The 18,058-nt window shown below is 44.2% G+C and overlaps 1 protein-coding gene across 14 annotated transcripts in view; it reads left to right on the top strand.

The window, feature by feature from the left end:
• The window catches only part of grin2db (glutamate receptor, ionotropic, N-methyl D-aspartate 2D, b), a 118,740-nt gene that overhangs the window by 71,826 nt on the left and 28,856 nt on the right, over positions 1 to 18,058 (top strand). For 8 of the 14 annotated variants that reach the window (XR_013809953.1, XM_079691325.1, XM_079691327.1 and 5 more), the window contains 6 exons: positions 5,054 to 5,392; positions 6,295 to 6,501; positions 7,763 to 8,029; positions 11,158 to 11,486; positions 12,628 to 12,742; positions 17,320 to 17,525. Coding sequence is in view for 13 of the 14 variants with exons in the window: in XM_079691325.1 (XP_079547451.1) it covers positions 5,054 to 5,392; positions 6,295 to 6,501; positions 7,763 to 8,029; positions 11,158 to 11,486; positions 12,628 to 12,742; positions 17,320 to 17,525 (1,463 nt within the window). In the remaining variant the exon portion in view is untranslated. The remainder of the gene's footprint in view (positions 1 to 5,053; positions 5,393 to 6,294; positions 6,502 to 7,762; positions 8,030 to 11,157; positions 11,487 to 12,627; positions 12,743 to 17,319; positions 17,526 to 18,058) is intronic. The other 6 variants (XM_079691321.1, XM_079691319.1, XM_079691320.1 and 3 more) reach the window with 2 other exon arrangements.

The raw sequence follows: 18,058 nt of genomic DNA, 5'->3' as shown, positions 1-18,058 counted from the left end.
ATGCTCACTATGCACAATGGGAACAAGAGGCACTCGCCTGCCTGGTGGCTCTTCTACTCGACAGGGATCAAAGAGAGAGAAGGAGGAAGATATGAGGGAGAGGAAGTAAGGGAGGGGAGGAAGTAGAGAGTGAAAGAGGTACAGAACATAGACATGTGTGGAAGGAAAGAATGGGGAGGGCTAGTGCAAAACAGGAGGGGAGTTGTTGGAGAAAGAGAGAGGAAAGTCGGGATAGTGGAAATGAGATGGTGCAGAAGAGTGAGGTGAATGAATGAAAAGATGAATGATTGAATGAAACAGACCAAACCAAGTGATACACACCGAGTGAAAGAGTGCGTCCATGTGTGTGTGTGTGTGTGTGTCAAGTGAGAGTGGGTGAACAAGTGCAGCAGGACAGAGGGGGAGACAGAGGGAAAGAGAGATTGGGGATGAGAGAAAGTGAGGGAGAGAGGATATGTTCCGTCAGAGAGGACACACTCCAGTGGCTGTGATTGAAGTATGGGCCAATTAACACGAGGAGCATTGAGCTCCAGCTGCACTCTTCTCTTCATTCCTCCGCTCCCCCACACTGCCATATTACCCCGCACGACACACACACACACACACACACACACACACACACACACACACACACACACACACACACACACACACACACACACACGGACATTGATACACTCATATATATGCACACTGTGGACACCACACTGTGATGGCACTTTATCTTATCTGTTACTATAGAACTGCTTTGGACCCAAGGAAAGCATAGAGCCTACATGCAGCAGGGTTCTTGAGCACACTGCGGTCTTAAATGTGGTCGAATGGAAAGAAAAGTCTTGGAGGGAGGGATCTTATTCACAGAGACGCTGCAAATCCTTCTAACGGTGTACAGTACACTGTATATTAGCATGCATACATCTGGGGTGTGTTGTGTTAGCTGTGGAAAGCTGCCCGGGTTGATTCAGTGTGTGCGCCATAGGCAGCAGGGAGCAGGTCCATTACTCTGCATGACAGGATGGAATGAAGCAGCAGAGCCCCGATGTGGGGTAAACACCACGCTGAACACTGCACTTCCACAACTGCACACTCCAGACTCCACAGACTCCTTCCCCATTCACGTTTCCCAGCAGATCCGATGCAGCACAAGGTCTGGCACGCTGCCTTCATTGGGGTTCAGTGGGAAAGGAACTCAGAGATGCGTGGATGCCAGAAACCGACTTCTACCCACGCGGCTCCTTGCCTCCTCTCTCGCGGCTCACTCTCCCAGAGTCACCGCAGGCGCCCGCTGCAGCTGCAGCATGCAGTTAAGGGGAAGGAGGGTTTCTGATACGCTCAAACATTTTGATTGTTCTCCCACCATCACACTGAAAAATCTATTTTTAATTTTGTGTTTAGAGGCAATGCAACTTTTTTAGTATGTCTCTTTTGAGTTTGCAGGAATAATATAGGCTTCAGTGTAATCCTCTACAGAGGCATCTACCTTCAAAGTAGATGTTTCACCTGCAGCTACACAAACCTGCTAACCTTGTTTGACATTTTTTAAAACAGCGTAGTCGGTACAAAAGCTGCACATGCAGAAGCCTTTAATTACCTCCAGCCATGACGTTATGTTTTCTGTTTGTTTGGCAACAGGATTATGGGAAGAAATGCTCGCCTGATTTTCATGAAACTTTGTGAAAGGGAGTAGCATCAGCCAAGGGGGTGAAATGTCATTTTGGAGTGGATGCGGGCAGATACACATATTGTGTTCACTTTCTGTAGCAATGAGAGATTTGGCAATTTGGCTTTGGAAGGAGTTCTGTCCTCTGCAGTGCTCTTTTTGTTCCTATGTGTTACCACAGAGAGCACATCATGCAGTGTAAATGACACATTTAAGAGGAGATTTGATAATATGTGTTTTGATTGTGAAGTACTGGCTGGGAATTTTGGAAGAGGAAGTTTACTGCTTGCCTGCGTGAATGTTTTCTACCATCTTGTTGATTAGCTGTCTCTGTCAGCCTGCGAATATTTCTGCTCTTAAGTACTCTGTAAATATTCCTCAAGGTGTTTTTAGTTTTGCTTGTAACAGTCTCTGGCATGTACTCCAGCTTCTGTGCTGCTGTAAATGCCACTTTCTTTGTTTTAAAAAGACAACTAAACAGGATCCGCATGAAGACATAATTATGCTATACAGAAAGATGCTTATTAGATTGATTGACAAATTGAGGGATCAACACAAATACTTTAGTGTACGCACTGAGTGCTGATTTAAACAGCTTATGATGATTGAGGGTGCCTGCACCACGATGAATTCAAACTTTTAAAGTCTCTACAAATCATCAAAGAAACTACTTATCTTTTTGCTTTTCATTTCCATCTTTATTCTTTTGTAGTGCAGTCACATTCAAGAAAATAATACATTACAATATTTATCGTACTACACAATTCTGATACGTCCAAAATAACAAGATGAACACATTATCATCCAAATAAAAAAATAACAAAGATGGACAGATCCTGTCATACTGAAAAAAGCAAACACTTTTTAGAAATGACTATTCATGTTTCATTACCTAAAGTATTCCTCAGCTTAAATCCTATTATATACACATTATATCTAATTGATACATCATTTACATATTCTCTAGGTCGTTGGCAGTCTCTTTCCAACTACATATACACTCTTCTGAATTAGAAGCAGCTCCGAAGACTGAAGAGGATAGTTTTTTAAAGCTAGAAAAATAGACTTAAATGTGAACATTTGCATTTTAACAAAAGCTTCATTTATGGTCGCAAATCAAATGGAACAGTAATCTCTCTCCCGTTCTCTCTCCCACACTCCCTTCCCCTTCTCTCTCTGTGTGTGTGTGTGTGTGTGTGTGTGTGCGTGCGCGCCCCTTCACTGCACGCTTTTTATGATTCAGTTTGAAGAATTCCACAGATTGGAACACATAATGAACTATATAGTACGATATATTTAGATGAGGATTTGATTATAATGTACTTGTATTTGCTTTATTGTGGTGCTCTGCAGGGAGAGTGGATACTGCATGTAGGAATCCACTGTGTTCACACTTCCAGCCAGGCTCTCTGTGATGAAATGGCCCACGCTGGTACGGCAGAGCAACGTAAACACCTCATGAGAGTGAAATACAGTGACAGGCCTAACGGTTAATGGCTCAGATCTCAGCACAGTAACACAGCTCCACCAGATGATATGATGCACCATGCTTCTGCAGCCTCGTCTTTAACTCTCTCATTTTCTCTCTATCCTCGTCTCTGTCCTTCCATATTCTTTGCTGCCACATCTTCCTCGCCTTAAAAGAAACCAAAAAGAGCCACACATCCTTGTTTATTCCCCTCTCCCCTTCATTATTACCTTCTCCTTTTCCTAACAGGTCTGTCTCTCCTTATCTCTTCGCACCTCCATCTCTTTTTCTTACCCGAAACTATCCGCCTCCCTGTTTCGCCCTCTCATTCCACCTTTCTCTCCTTTTTTTCTCTGTAGCCCCCCCACCACCTCCACCAACACACAAACCAACCGCCCTGTCACTCAAACCTGGAGGTTTGGCAGTGTATTTGTTTAGGTGAAACACGTAGACATATCCCAGTAATCAATATTTCTTTTCCTGCTACTTTCCTAACACATTTTTCACCACATCCCATTATACTTGGTCCTCCCTTTCTCCTTGTCTCCTCTTCTTCCAACTGGCCTTCTCCCTCCAATTAATCATAAGAAATGTGCCCTGTATTTACAATATATTTCTATTCTGTTCATTTCACAGCGTCCTTTATCTTTGCCCTCTTGCTCTCATCCTCTAGTGACTTTTTCTTCTTAACTCGCTCTCTTCTTCCCTTCTCTATGCCAAAGAGTAATCAGAGCCTGAGAATCGGCAGACTGTGACAAAGAGAGGAAAGTCGGATGAAGACGTTGCGAAAAATACATAGAGAGGAGGAAAGGGGAAATGGAGAAAGAGAGAGTGACTTTAGAGGGAATATTATGTCAGCAGGACCCTGTTAATCAATGCAATTGTGTCTTGTACCTGAAGCCATGAATATAGGGAGAAGTGATGGAGAATATGAAAAGACAGAGCATGGGAGGGAGCGCGGAGAAGGAAATGGTGAAAGGGAGGGAGGGAAGTTGGCAACAGAAGTCAATTGAAAATGATGTGCTGTGTTTTTGTGTATGTGTGCGGCTCACGTATTAACCCTGCTATCTCCCAGGTAGTCATTATCTTTCTGTGTGGTTGTTTGTGTGAGTGTGTGTGCACTGCTTTAACCCTCATATCTCTCTATCATTAAGCTGCTCTATGGGCATAGTGAAGCCGTGTGTGTGTGTGTGTGTGTGTGTGTGTGTGTGTGTGTGTGTGTGTGTGTGTGTGTGTGTGTGTGTGTGTGTGTGTGTGTGTGTGTGTGTGTGTGTGTGTGTGTGTGTGTGTGTGTGTGTGTGTGTGTGTGTGTGTGTGTGTGTGTGTGTGTGTGTGTGTGTGTGTGTGTGTGTTCAAACGCTGGCATGCATGTGTCTGTGCGTGGATGTAACTCTGTGAGGGCGAGTGTGTTTACAGTGATCTTAATTGTTGTTATCATTCATGCAGCACAATAACCACCTCCGCCCCATCTTTGTCTCTGTCTGCTATTAACTCTCTCCCTCTCACCCGCCTTCCCTCTAACGGCCAGTCTTATTTTTCCTCATATTGTTCCTTCTCTGCCTGCAGCCTAAATAGCACCCATTTCATCTTCTCTCTGTCTTGCTTTCTTTTCCTTCCCTCTATTGTTTTTCCCCTCTGCATTCCCTATTTCTCGTCCAGCATGTTCTCCATCCAATGCTAACTTTTATTACCCCATGATTGGATTCAGAATTCATTACTCCATCTTGCCCGTATGCAATCTCTGATCAGTTTCTGTCTTTCTCTCCTCCTTCCTCTCTCTCTACCTACACCTCCTTCTGTGCTTCATGTTTCTCTCTTGATTTGATGTCCTCTGTACTGGACATCAGAAATCGAAAACACCTGAGTCTAACTTAATCTTCTTCACTTTCTTCTTCTACTCTTTGCTGTCTCTTTTTTTCTTTCAGGCATCCTCTCTTAGTGCAATATATATCTGCCTCCCCCCTCGGCAGGTTGCCATGGTCGCCATACCTACTCTCTCTCTCCTATTGGTCCTGGCAGAGTGGGCAGGTCTGGTGGACGCCTCCCCCCACCTCCTGCTCCGGCCTAGCCCCCGGGAGCGGGATGCTGGCGCCATGATGAACTTCAACATCGCCGTGATCCACGCCGGCTCTACGGTGCAGGCGGAGGCGGCCGTGGCGGGGCCTGGGGGAAGGGTCCTCTACCCTGGCTTCGGCCGGGTGTACGGCTCCCTGGGGGAGAGCGTGGTCACCCAGTGGGGCTCTGCTAACGTCATCTGGCTACAGGTTGGATACTGTCTCCTCTACCTACTGCTCATCCAGCCTTACTTGAAGGAAGGGAATAACAATGACCATCCGTTATTCATTCTTACTCCCATTATTTGAGCTGAATGAGCATCTCACTGCTGCCGTTATGTGGGCGCTGCTATTTGACCACGGCTTGTATTGTTAGCCAGACATGTCATGCCTACTACATACACTTTCCATATGAATAACACAAAGTCAAGACCAGAGATGGAAAACGTACACACATCCTTTACTCAAGTAGAAGTACAGATACTCGTGTTTAAAAATGCTCTGGTAAAGTAGAAGTACTGACTAAACTTTTTTACTCAAGTAAAAGCAAAGAAGTATGGGCTTCGAAATGTACTTCAGTAAAAAGTACCCATAACTACCAACTGTTTTAAAGAGTACCTGACCTCCCTTTATATTCATAGAACAATAATGTCATTGTTAGCTAATGAATGTTTCCATGCTGAACAACGGCAACATGACAAAGTTTTCATTGGTCCCTCCTCTTTAGAAAAGACCAGGAAATGATGGATACACGGATCGTGTTCAAATCAATAGGCACGCAATGAATCTAAATAATAATGATCACGCCACCAAACACACATTCAAACTAAAGTAACAAGCCTGTTTTGAAAATGCAAGAAATGGAACGTACAGGTATTTGTGTTAAAAATCTAAGAAGTAAAAGTAAAAAGTCGTCAGAAAAACAAGTAGTGGAGTAAAGTACTGATACCATAAAAATGTACTTAAGTACAGTAACGAATAATTTGTACTCCACCACTTCCCACCTCTGGTCAAGACACACTGCCCTAGTTAGGCAACTCTATTTTTCTCCCTGTCTTTATCCCCCTCTGTGTTTGTTCCTCTCTGTCCTCATTTCTTCTGTCATCTCCCAGGTGAATGACAGCAGTCCTAAGACGGTGCTGTCCCAGCTGTGTGAGCTGCTGGCGGCGCGGCCCCTGCAGGGTCTGGTGTATGAAGAGGAGAGGCCCCCTCGCACGGCCTGGGGTCCTCTGGCCCCAATGCTGGAGTTTGTGTCTGCGCAAACAGGACTGCCCATAGTAGCTGTAGGAGGGGGAGCGGGGCTGGGGAGGATGCCACAGGTAGGAGGAGGGAGGTGGGGATTGGGGTGGGAGAGTGAAGTGTGTGTGTGTGTGTGTGTGTGTGTGTGTGTGTGTGTGTGTGTGTGTGTGTGTGTGTGTGTGTGTGTGTGTGTGTGTGTGTGTGTGTGTGTGTGTGTGTGTGTGTGTGTGTGTGTGTGTGTGTGTGTGTGTGTGTGTGTGTGTGTGTGTGTGTGTGTGTGTGTGTGTGTGTGTGTGTGTGTGTGTGTGTGTGTGTGTGTGTGTGTGTGTGTGTGTGTGTGTGTGTGTGTGTGTGTGTGTGTGTGTGTGTGTGTGTGTGTGTGTGTGTGTGTCAGAGAGAGGAGAGGATCAGAGGAATACAAGAGGGCAAATGTCGAGTCGTGTGATTGTGTTGCTGAAAATGTGAGGACCAGTGTGAAACAGTGTTATTTAAGTGTGCGCTGTATACTGAAGAAGTATGGATTGACAGCTCTATGAATGGAGTATAAGGGGACAGCTGCTTATATTGCCATAACAACTTACAATGTCATAATGTCGCGTATCCTCTCTGTGAAGAAAAGGTTTGGGCAAGTGCCGGCGGGACGGAAGGGAAAGTTGAAGGTCAGGGTCGCTGATCTGCTGAAACTCTGCAGTGTTTGATCTGTAAATGGCACCAACTGGGGCTGTCGCTCTGCCTCTGATGTTCCTGGGAGGGAGGCAATGTGCAGACATGGGTGTGTGTATGAGTGAATAAGTGTGTGTGTGTGTATGAGTGAATAAGTGTGTGTGTGTGTGAGTGTGTGTGTGTGGACCAGAGAAACTAATGTCACATGATTTTCACAAGTGTCCGTGGGGAAAAAAGAAACAAAAAGCATTGCATTTGTGCTTACAAATAACAGTTTTAACCATTTACTCTGGAGGAATTACATTGTAGCACTTTGATGAACTTCCTTTGAAGATGTACCCTCGCCTAGTCCTCATCCCCTCCCATCCCCTGAACAGACTTTTTAGAAACACTCCCTTTTGGACGTCATAGGAGAATTTGTGCAACAATCCTAGCTGTTTTAGCCCTGCGGCTGCACCAGTGTTGCTGCTCCATTTAAAAAAAAAAACTAAAAAAAACTCAACCCCAGTGATGCCTCGATGTTGCGCATAAAGACGAAGCAGTCAGAGAGTTGTAGTTCTTTGTTGTGAACATTCTGTCTGTTGCTTATTTGCTGCATTTTAGACACAGTGCAACTACAGAAGATGCATTTTACAGTGAGATTTTAAGCCAAATGTGCTGCTCTCTTTCCCAAATTAGGAATCAGGTTCCGTCTTTCTCCAGTTCAGCTCCTCTACTGCCCTCCAGTTAGAGGTCATCTTTGAGGTGCTGGAGGAGTACGACTGGACGTCCTTTTCCGTGGTGGCCACACGTCACCATGGCTACCAGGAGTTCCTGTCTATTGTGGAGGGCCTGACCGACGGCTCGTTCATCGGCTGGGAGAAGAAGAGTGTGGTGATCCTGAACGTGACAGACGACCCTGGGGGGGCACGCACGCGCAGGCTGCTGAAGGAGAACGAGGCGCAGGTGAGACAGGGGGGAGGGAGGGGGGAAAGGGGGAAGAAAGGGGAGGAAGTGCTGCGAGTATCCTTGGGGGCCCCCTTTCCGACAGGTGGCTTCCCAGCTTTTTCCTTCCTTCTTCGTCTCTCCCTCTGTCCCTCCACATCTCTCTCTCCCCTCTCTCCTCTATCCCTCTTTTCTTCTCTTCCCCTCCCATCTGCCAAGGCATAAAGAGTTCAACAGTACAACAGAAAAAACACGAGTCATTCTGATTTGCTGCCTGGTTGTCGGGTGGCATTGTACCAAGAGTTATGTGCGAGGTGCTAAAAAATGTAACCACTCAACATACAGTTTCCCCTGTTTCTACCTAAGCTTTAAAGTTGGACGAACATGCTGTTCCAAACTGTCACAGAGGAACATCTCAGCTTCTCCCAGATCTTCATTGATGCTTTAAATGATGTTTGCCCCAAAGTATTCTCAGCTGCTCCGTTCCATCAAATGTGTCTTACACACTATTTTGTACAACTTTCCCCTATAATGTAGCTTGACTTAGTTGTGGTCTCTGAAAACCCCACAAGCATTTCAAATCAAGGTCTGTGGTTTTGAACAATGTTAGACACACAGTGCTAAACATGGCCTCCAAGCCCTCCCCTCTGGAGACTTTTTACCTGAACCTCACCTTATCGTATTCCATGTTATTTGAATACCTTCTTTTTAATCAAAGTCGAATCCCTATCTTCATTTTCTCTCATTACAAACCTGATAAAACCTCAATCTTTCTCTTGATGGTGAAACAAAACCCTGCATTTTAAATCCACGTTGATTTATTAATGACCAGAATGACTTGTGGTTTTGGCTTGTACCTCTAGTGTGTTTCATTCCTTCATACTGCCTGCCCCTAACTCTCTGCCTTGCTAGTTCTTCCTTTCCTCACTTCTTTTAAACTTCCATTGTCACTTCCCGTGCTCCTCTTAACTTGTGTTTTTACTTCCTTAAACCCCCTCTTTGACCCCCTGATCCTCCTGCTTAGTTTCCCACTCGTCTCCGTGTTCTTACGCGTACTCCACATCCATCCCCCTCCCCTCTGCCTCCCCTCCTCCGTTTATTTGCCTGGAGACAAGCTCACTCTCCTCTGCTGCCTTCCTGTTCACCTCGATCTCTGTATGGCTATCTTTCATTCCTTCAGTCCATCCCTCTTGCTGCATGTCTTCCCGGCCACGGACTCTGCTCTCCGCTGGCTCGGTTTAGTCAGGGTCTCAATGTCATCGCCGATGTCCCAGCATGGCCACTGCAGCTCTGCGTGTGTGCGCCACTGTGTGTTTGTGTGTCTTAGTGTCCGCGTTTGTATTGGATTCCTTAGACTCCACTCTGCTAGTGTCACTGTTAATATAACATACCGCCTGCAGCAGGATGCCTATACGCAGTGCTTGCTTTTTAACCCTGTGTTTTTAATAACAAATCCACTGCTTTCAGATTTGTACTACTGCAAGGCTAATACATGCTTGTGATTGCTTAGTAATGCTTAGTGTGTTTGCATTACATGCTTTTCTCTCTCTCGCTATGCAACATGGTTATGTCCTCTACATTGTGGATGGCCTGAAGCAGGTCTATGGGTCAATTTCTACTCAAATCTTTCACTTCTTTTACTCCATCCTCTTCCGGCTTCTGCCTTGTCAGTATGTCTTCTGCTCTCTCTCCTCTTGTACGTTCCTCTCTTTCTCCATTTCCCATCTTCAGATATTGTGTGTCTGTTTTTAACTCTGATTCTCTCTTTCCCTCCCTAATTCAGTCTCCCTCTCCGTCTTTCACCCTCTTCCTCCCTCCTTTCCCCTTCCTCCTCCCCCCTCTGTCACTCTCATTCCCGGCCTAATTCACTGGAGGTTTATTGGCATACAGGCAGTATTGTTTTGCCAAGCCATTACAGTTCAAAATTCAATGAAGGCGCAATTCTCAAAATGTGCTTTCAGTCTGTGTCCCTGACTCTCTCCCCCCCTACTCTTCTTTTATGAAAGAGTTTTCTTTCTCTTTTTTTTTTGTCCTTTGATTCATCTTTGTCTAATTTTCTAAAGCGCATCATTTCTTTAAGTTCTTGCTTTATTTTAAATGCTTACGCTCTTTTTGTCTTTTAAGGTATTTGTCAGCATTTAACCCTCTCCCCCCTTTTTCATTTTCCTCTCAGCTCTTACCCTTTATAACCCTCTTTGGTCAATTTCCACCCCCCTCCTCCCCCTCCCTCCCTCCTCTCCCTTCCTTACCTCAGCACTTTCAGCAGAAAGCTCATATACTGTCACTGCTCTATCTTTCTATGTTGCTTCTCACTCTCTTGAATGTTTTCTTCTCTCTTCCTCCCCAGCCACACTCCCTCCCCTGTCTTTTACAAATATCTTTTATCTCTCCAGGCCCTGATTTCACCAAAATATATCATCCTTTTTTACTTCTCCTCACCATCCCCCCTCCTCTTTTCCATCCTCCAAGGAGTGACATTTTTCTGTTCTCCCACCTCTGATTTCTTTCCTCCATCTGCTCCATCATCATCATCATCATCATCATTATCGCCTGTTGTCTCCAGATTCTTTTCTCCACCATGCTTTTAATAACATGTGTCAGTGTTTAACCTCTCCCCCTTTGTTTTCCCTCAGGTGTGTTTGGTCTTTAACCCCACACCCCCCACACTTCCTTTTCCTCCCCGCTTCCCGATCTCTCTCTCTCATTTTCCCTTTCATGTTTTACTCCTGTTTTCATAATTCATAACTAACTTTCGTTTTATCAGGCCCGGGCTCATTAAGCACTGACCCCGTTGGCTCCTCCTGGTTAGCACGCGTAACATGCAGCCATGCAGTCTTCCCTCCTTCTGCTGTGTCTGCTTCCCTCCCTGAATCATACGTCCGACTCCAACGAACCTTATCAGCTAACAGCTTTTTCTCTTACCTCCCCCAAAAACACCCTTGTTATTTTTCTTGATATGGCCTTTTCTATCCAACCTCCTCCTCTCCCGTTCAGGTGCACCTCTGCTCCAGCTCTATCTTTCTCCCCTTACTTCTCCCTCCCTCTGTCTCTTTCCACGTCTCCCCTGTCCCCTCCTTATCTCACTAGCGTGTATGTGTGTGTGTCTCCCCTCGTCCCTGTTCCCTCCCTGGCTTCCTGCTGTCCTCCAGGTGCGCTTGCTGTACTGCTCTCAGGAGGAGGCAGAGCTGGTCTTCAAAGCCGCCTGGGCCGCCGGTCAGGCCGGGGCCTCGCACATGTGGTTCGCCGTGGGGCCGGCTCTCTCAGGTTTGAGCATGGAGAGCCTGCCACGGGCTGTGTTTGCCGTGCGGCCCCAGGGCTGGAGGGACGAACCCCGCCGGAGGATCGCTCGCGGAGTCTCTGTGCTGACTCACGGAGCTGTGGCCATGCGCAAGGATTACGGAACAACGGGTGGGCCAAACTTTGTCACCAACTGCATGACGGACGCCAATCAGACCCAGAGACTGCGAGGCAGGATGAGGTGAGAGGGAGATAAGAGGAGAGAGGAACGCTCTTAAGGGAAAATGTGAGGAGGGAAGTGAGATAGACGAAGGAGGGGAGGCAGTTGGCAAGCTCTGGACAAAATATATGAAAAAGGAAGAAAGACTGGATCAGGTGTATTCTATGAAACGAGTTGGTTTGGTGCCAGGATGAGCTGGAAGGTATACTGTATGGGTGGAGTCGGTAGATTCGGTGTCAGAGCGCAGGCACTGAGGGGATATCTGAATTTGGAGCTGGCTATCGTCCATGCAAAATAGATGTTGTTAGTGCGTGTAGTTGTGAGTTGGCAAAATTACCCCAGCATCTGTAGCAAGCGGACCATATCTCATGTATATTAATGAGCTGGCTTTAATATATTCCTCGTAGGCTGTGCAAACAGGCAGCAGCACACTCTAACAGGTAGTGCAAGTGGATGTATTATGTTCTTGTATTGTCTTGCTTCACATGCACACCTCACACATGATTTTGTATAGAGAGACTACTCTAAGTGTGGTCATTGTAATGGGCCAAACATATAATGAATTTGTTTATTTACAGTTATTTAAGCACAGCGCAAACAGCGTGGCGATTATAGGGGAATGATTAATGGTCTCTTTCTTCTTTGTTTATAATCCGTGTCGAACACAAAGAGGGAGATGTTTGCCTTTTTATTATTTTTTTTTTTTTGCAGTGCTACCTGCTGTTCACTCTCTGTAACTACAAGCTGCTCTGCCATATGAGGCTGTCTGTCATGCAAAAAAAGGCTTTTGGGTTTTGTTTTGAAGCCAGCAAGATGACATGAGGCGACAGTTAGCACGTCTGTCCTGTGTTATTATCAGACGAACTAAAGAGCTCGCAGCCGATTCAGAGAGCAGCAGTCGTTTGATTTCAAAGATCCTGACAATTCTGTACGTCTGATCATTTGTCTGTAGATTTGATTAACAGAGAAGCCCTCACTGTCACCACAGAGGTGCTGTGATTTAGTTTCAAGCAGGGAGACAATAGGATAGGCTTACTGTTGCATCATGAACAGCCCTTTTTCTTTTTTCTCCTCTAATAAAACAAGTGGTTAATATACTAATATTATAATATCTTTGGTCATTTACTTACTTCTCCTTCTGCCCCCATCCATCGCCATGTAGGTATTTCGGCAACATAACGCTTGGTGGTCGTGACTATTCCTTCAATGTGGACGGTTACCTGGCCAACCCATTCCTCGATGTCATTTCCTGGACACCTGGACGTGGATGGGAAGATGTAAGGACATGATATCAGTTACTTATCGCTACTAATGAGTACTCCAGCATGAAGAGTCTCACTTTTGAGAAGAAAAGGACATGCTTTCTGTTGAATCATATAATGCACAAAATATATTCTTTTTTATTCCATAAACTGTTTAACTTGGAATACATGAGAAACTGGACATGTGTCCTCTGTTGCAAGGACAAAAGTGACTAGCAGTTGGACCCAGAGCAGGTTTTTGTTGATTGGTTCTTGAGGCCTAATCTCTCCATGCGAGCCATAGGAGCAGATTTGTGCTGCATTGGCATCGGATATAAGAATATATACCTGACAGTGAGAGTAGTCAGGTCGCGTGGGTCAGATCCATGTAAAGTTCACTTTGGCTATCAGTGCCCGAGGCAGAGGAGGGAAGTCTGCTGCTGACCGTTTGACTCTGCTTTCTGTGCTCCTGCTGTGCCTCCTCACTTTCTGCTGTCTCTGTGTAACTCTGCTATTGCTGCTTAAAGCGCTGTCACACAAAACCAACAATGCACAAACATACAATCATAGAGCAATCACTTTATAACTGATAACTGATAGATCATTTAACTATTACTACTTATTTAGCAGGGCAAATATTATTTCCAGATGGTAAAATGTAAAAAGTTGTTTTTTAGATTTTATATAATTGTTAATTGAACCTCTTGGGGTTGTGGACTGTTGGTCTGACAAAACAAGCATAACCATGGCCTCTGGGAGATTCTAATTGATCAGTTAATCCGTGAAAAGATAAAATCCTCACAAGATTAAAGGATAGGTAAACATGTTTTTTAAGTCTGTCTTTATACAACATGTGCATGCCTATAGTTAGCGAAAGTGATGGAGGAAAAAATCCACATCTACACAAGTTAATCTTAGTTTTGTGCAAAAAATGTGTTTCCAAGGTAAAAGCTAATACTGTATGAATACTGCTTCAGCAGTCTGAATGATCCAAATCAAGAGTTTATTTTCTTTGGTATGAATTTGCCTCTTTGTGATTCAGTGGGCAATGTTGCTGAAATGCAGCAGAGGAAAAGTAACACAAAGGTATTTTTGTTCAAACAGACTTGATGTTACTAACTCAGACTGTTGGAGCTTTACCTACAGTAGCTCTGGCTGGATATTATAATGTTATGTATTACAAGATGGAGAGAGGATTGTAGATTTTGTCCCCCATCTTTTACACAATAGGAAGAAACACTTCACGCCACTAAATTGGAAAAAATCGTGGTCTTTAAATGTACATATGGGTATGAGAGACTATTTAGACAGTCTTTAGAAATGTAAAACCTATCCTCAGATCAATAGGTATACATACTCATACATTTCATTCTTTGTCACCTTACTAAAAGCAATGTTCTGATGTTGCTCTGATCAATAGCTGCTGTTTGTCCTCTGTGCTGCCTGTATTACCAGGCATTTTACTGTAAAAATAAAATACAGATTTAAGTAGTGCTGAAGATTTCTAGTTGTCATTACCATCTGGTTGTAGACTCACGTGTGTTTTGTATGTTAGAGTGTCTACATAACTGTATGTGCGTCGAGCTCCAGAACCCCAGCGTGGCATGCATATGCTATAAAGCTGTGGTTCGTTCGGAAATCCTTAATACGAGGCCTTGTCACCTGTTGGAGATGTTTTCCCTTTAATACTCCGGGATTTGACTCTTGTCAGTGTCAGAAGAGAGAGCAATGCTCATTTTCTCAACCTCACACCAGCACCTCAACACCACTCTGTACATGCAGTATACTGTCAGAACATACACTCTGCCACTGCACATATAATCACGGATTCACCCACACAAGGTTACACACAAAATACACACGTCGGTGGTTCTCAGCCTCCTGCTGGTTTTAACAGCCCACCAGAGTCCAGTCTCAGCGTGTCGTAACATGCTGACTCCTGCCATATCCCTCAAATCCCTTTCAATTAGAAGCTCCTGCGCTGGTCCTTCGACTCTGAGCCAACCCAGGGTACAAAACCCGCCCACACACGCACACACACACATGGACACACACACATACACACCCACACCTATAACTTGCATACATACATTGTACATACATGTGTACGCACAAATGAGGGCACAAAGTGTTTGCGTACACACATATGCTTACACCCTTCTTGCATAAACCCTATTGCACACAATGAGGATAAGACGCATGTATCTGCCTATTATGCACATCCACGCTGTTGGCTCTCCTTGAATATTTAATGTTCTCTTTACAATGACTGCACCATTACCTAGAGCCCCGGAGCACCCAGCTCAGCTTACTGAAACACTGCAGACTAGTACTGAAGGTTGTCCAGCATTAGCATGGCTTGTTTAAGATACAGATACAGCATGATCTTCCAGGATATTACCGTGATATAATTAACGTTTATGAATGCCCCACAGCTGCTAAGGGATATTATTTTAAGTTTCAAGAGGCTCCCAGAACTCAACTTTTGCCCCGAGAGCCAGAATACTCTCTCTGCCGAAAAATATTCCATCCATTTGAAGAGTCCAAAGTAGTATTTTTTTCTTATTCTGATGCTTGTGTGTGTATTTTTCTGGATTTGTGTCTGCTAGAGCTCATAGGAGAACACACTAATCTGTTTCCTGTCTGTGTTTCCCGAGTGTGTTGATTGAATGTCTGTTGCGGTCGAAGTGCAGTTGAAATGCTGTCATTGTTGCCACCTTTTCCTCTTCTCCCTGCCAGCGCATTACAAAGAGAGGCAGGCTAATCGCAGCTGCCAAACTTTACATCACTCTACTGACCTGCTTATGCACACAAATTCTTTTCAGCATTTTGCGTGCGTGACTGTATATTTGTTATGTATTTCTTTGTGTATACAGTGTGTCTGTAAGATTGGGTGAACAGTGTGCACGCACACTGTCTTTTGTGCGTGTCACCTCTGTTACACTTGTCCTGACACCTTACTGTAGACGAGACTTTTATCATGTGATCATGGCAAGATGTGTCAAGCGATGCTGCAAGAGGAAGGTTCACACAAAAAAGAGAGAACAAACTCTGCACTGAATCTTCTTGGGTGTGGTTTACGACTCGTGCTGCTTTGGAAATGCTGAGTATGTCAGGCATCCATCACATCCAGAGGGCATATAAACAATGCAAAGAGACGGGGCAGACAATGATACAGCAGAGGGAGGCTTGGCAGTCATTTTAGGTCAACAGTGGACACAAAACAATGTCATCTCAAAACATGAGCCTCAAACAGCTTATAAAATCATACCGAAATCAAATCTGTGGGCATGAATCTAATCTCTGTTTAGAGTCCCTAATGTGCTTTTCAAAAATGTTAAATGCTTTTTGACGGGTGCTTGACACCAGTTTACATTAAGCTTTTTTCCCAGGATGTTGAAAGGCCTATAGGTTTGAAAAGTGGATTTCTGTTCACCATATCTTTCCAATACAGCCCACTGTTTGTGCAAACATGAATCTAATAGTTACTTTCGTCCTACTCAAAGCTATTATACATAATTATATGGCACTGTGTGATTTTACATTAGGTGCATTTATAGTACAAACAAATCTGAATAACTCCTGTGATCCCATCAATCAGCACATACGCAAGTATTTCAGGAAATTGCTCCCAACCCACATAACTTTGGATATTTAGAGAAAAAAATATGAAGTTGGCAAAATAACCTTCTCAAATACACAAAGTATTATTTCTTAGTTTTTCGTTGAGTCGTATATGTTTTTATAAATCATCTTCTTACAGTTGTTATTGGTATTGCGAGGGATTTGTTGTGTTAATGTTTGTTGTGTTTACCTTTTCAGTGTGACTAAGAAAATGTGTAAGGTTATGGTATTTTTATCATTATTCAAAAGAAAGCCTTATTCATCTATTGAACATTTATTTAAAATCCAATGTTGAGTGGCTCCTTATCAGTAAAACAGTGCTCTAATTGAACAGCTTTAAGTTGTAGCTTTCCTAAATAAACTGATTGCGTGTTTAATAGTGGTGTTTCAGTTTGACCAAGTATCTAAGCTTTATTTTTCCTCATCATCAAATAGAAACTTTAACACATTTCTAATTTAAAAGTACATTGATTACACAGCTTGACTGAATTAAAGAAGGAACGTACCGAGTTCTAAATTCACAAATGGACTCCTCACAACTCGTCATCTTGAGCAAAGCTAGTTTTAGCTAGAAACAATCTTTCTACCAAATGCTGAGGTACAATATTATTTCCAACCCTTTCTTTCAACGTTCTAGTTCGACATTGAGCATGTCGACCCTCAAGAATGATTAGCAACCGTGATTGTATGTGTTGGAATAACCATATCAGTGCAAAAGACTTATGTTACGCCGGAACATGTTAGCTACTTGATCAGAGACTTGGTAATTTTCGCATGTGAAATTGAAAGTGTATATTCCCTCCTATATAAAAACAACTTTAAGAGCCAAATACAGGTTCTTACACGGCTGGAAAACTGCATGTCAACCCTTTTTTCCAAATCAGCTTGTTTTACTTAGATGTACCATACATATTTTATTTTAATGGATGATATTAATCGTTGAAATGTGCTCCACCTCTCTCTCATCTTCCTCTGGTCTGTTCCTCCAGGTAGGCTGGTGGGAGAACGGAGTGCTGAGGCTCCGGTACCCAGCATGGTCCCGCTACGGGCCATTCCTTAAACCACCTGACGATGCCCAGCACCTGCGCGTTGTCACACTGGAGGAACGGCCATTTGTCATTGTGGAGCTGGCAGACGCTGCATCCGGGACCTGCATCCGTGACTCGGTGCCCTGCAGACGACCCCTTAACGCCAGGTATGAGTCCTTTAGATCTAAGGTCTATGGGTCCCAGTGTTTTAACTAGGATTTCGATGTTGATGTTTATTAAAGCTGGACATAATAATCATCATCAAGGAGATCAAATGAAAAAGACAGAGATGTAGCCCTTACTTTATTTACCAGTGTTATGAATGGAGTTCCTCAGCTCCCATCATGGCATCCAGTGAAAGTGACATCAAAACTATGGTCTCTTCACTCCCTGACCATAATCAATAACAGACTGCTCTCCAGAGGATCAGTGGAATGACTCACGGGTCCTGAATCAGATACGACCGCAGTGGAGCTTTATGGTTCATCCGCTTCCGAGGGATGACGGCACCTATCCTACACTGGTCGATCAAACCTGTCACCAACTGATGGGCCACAATATCTCTCCGCAGTGGCCATTTCATTCTGTTTTTCTCCTTTTCCTTTCCTCTCAGACTATAACACGCGACTCAGGATGCACACTTTAAAGGCTTATTATTTGACACTATTACTCAGATTTTTAAAAAGTTTTTTCCTCTTTC

Source organism: Notothenia rossii (assembly GCF_949606895.1).
Source record: "Notothenia rossii genome assembly, chromosome: 7".
Taxonomy (NCBI): domain Eukaryota; kingdom Metazoa; phylum Chordata; class Actinopteri; order Perciformes; family Nototheniidae; genus Notothenia; species Notothenia rossii.
The sequence above is the reverse complement of the archived record's forward strand: the minus strand, read 5'-3'. Positions and strand labels throughout refer to the sequence as shown.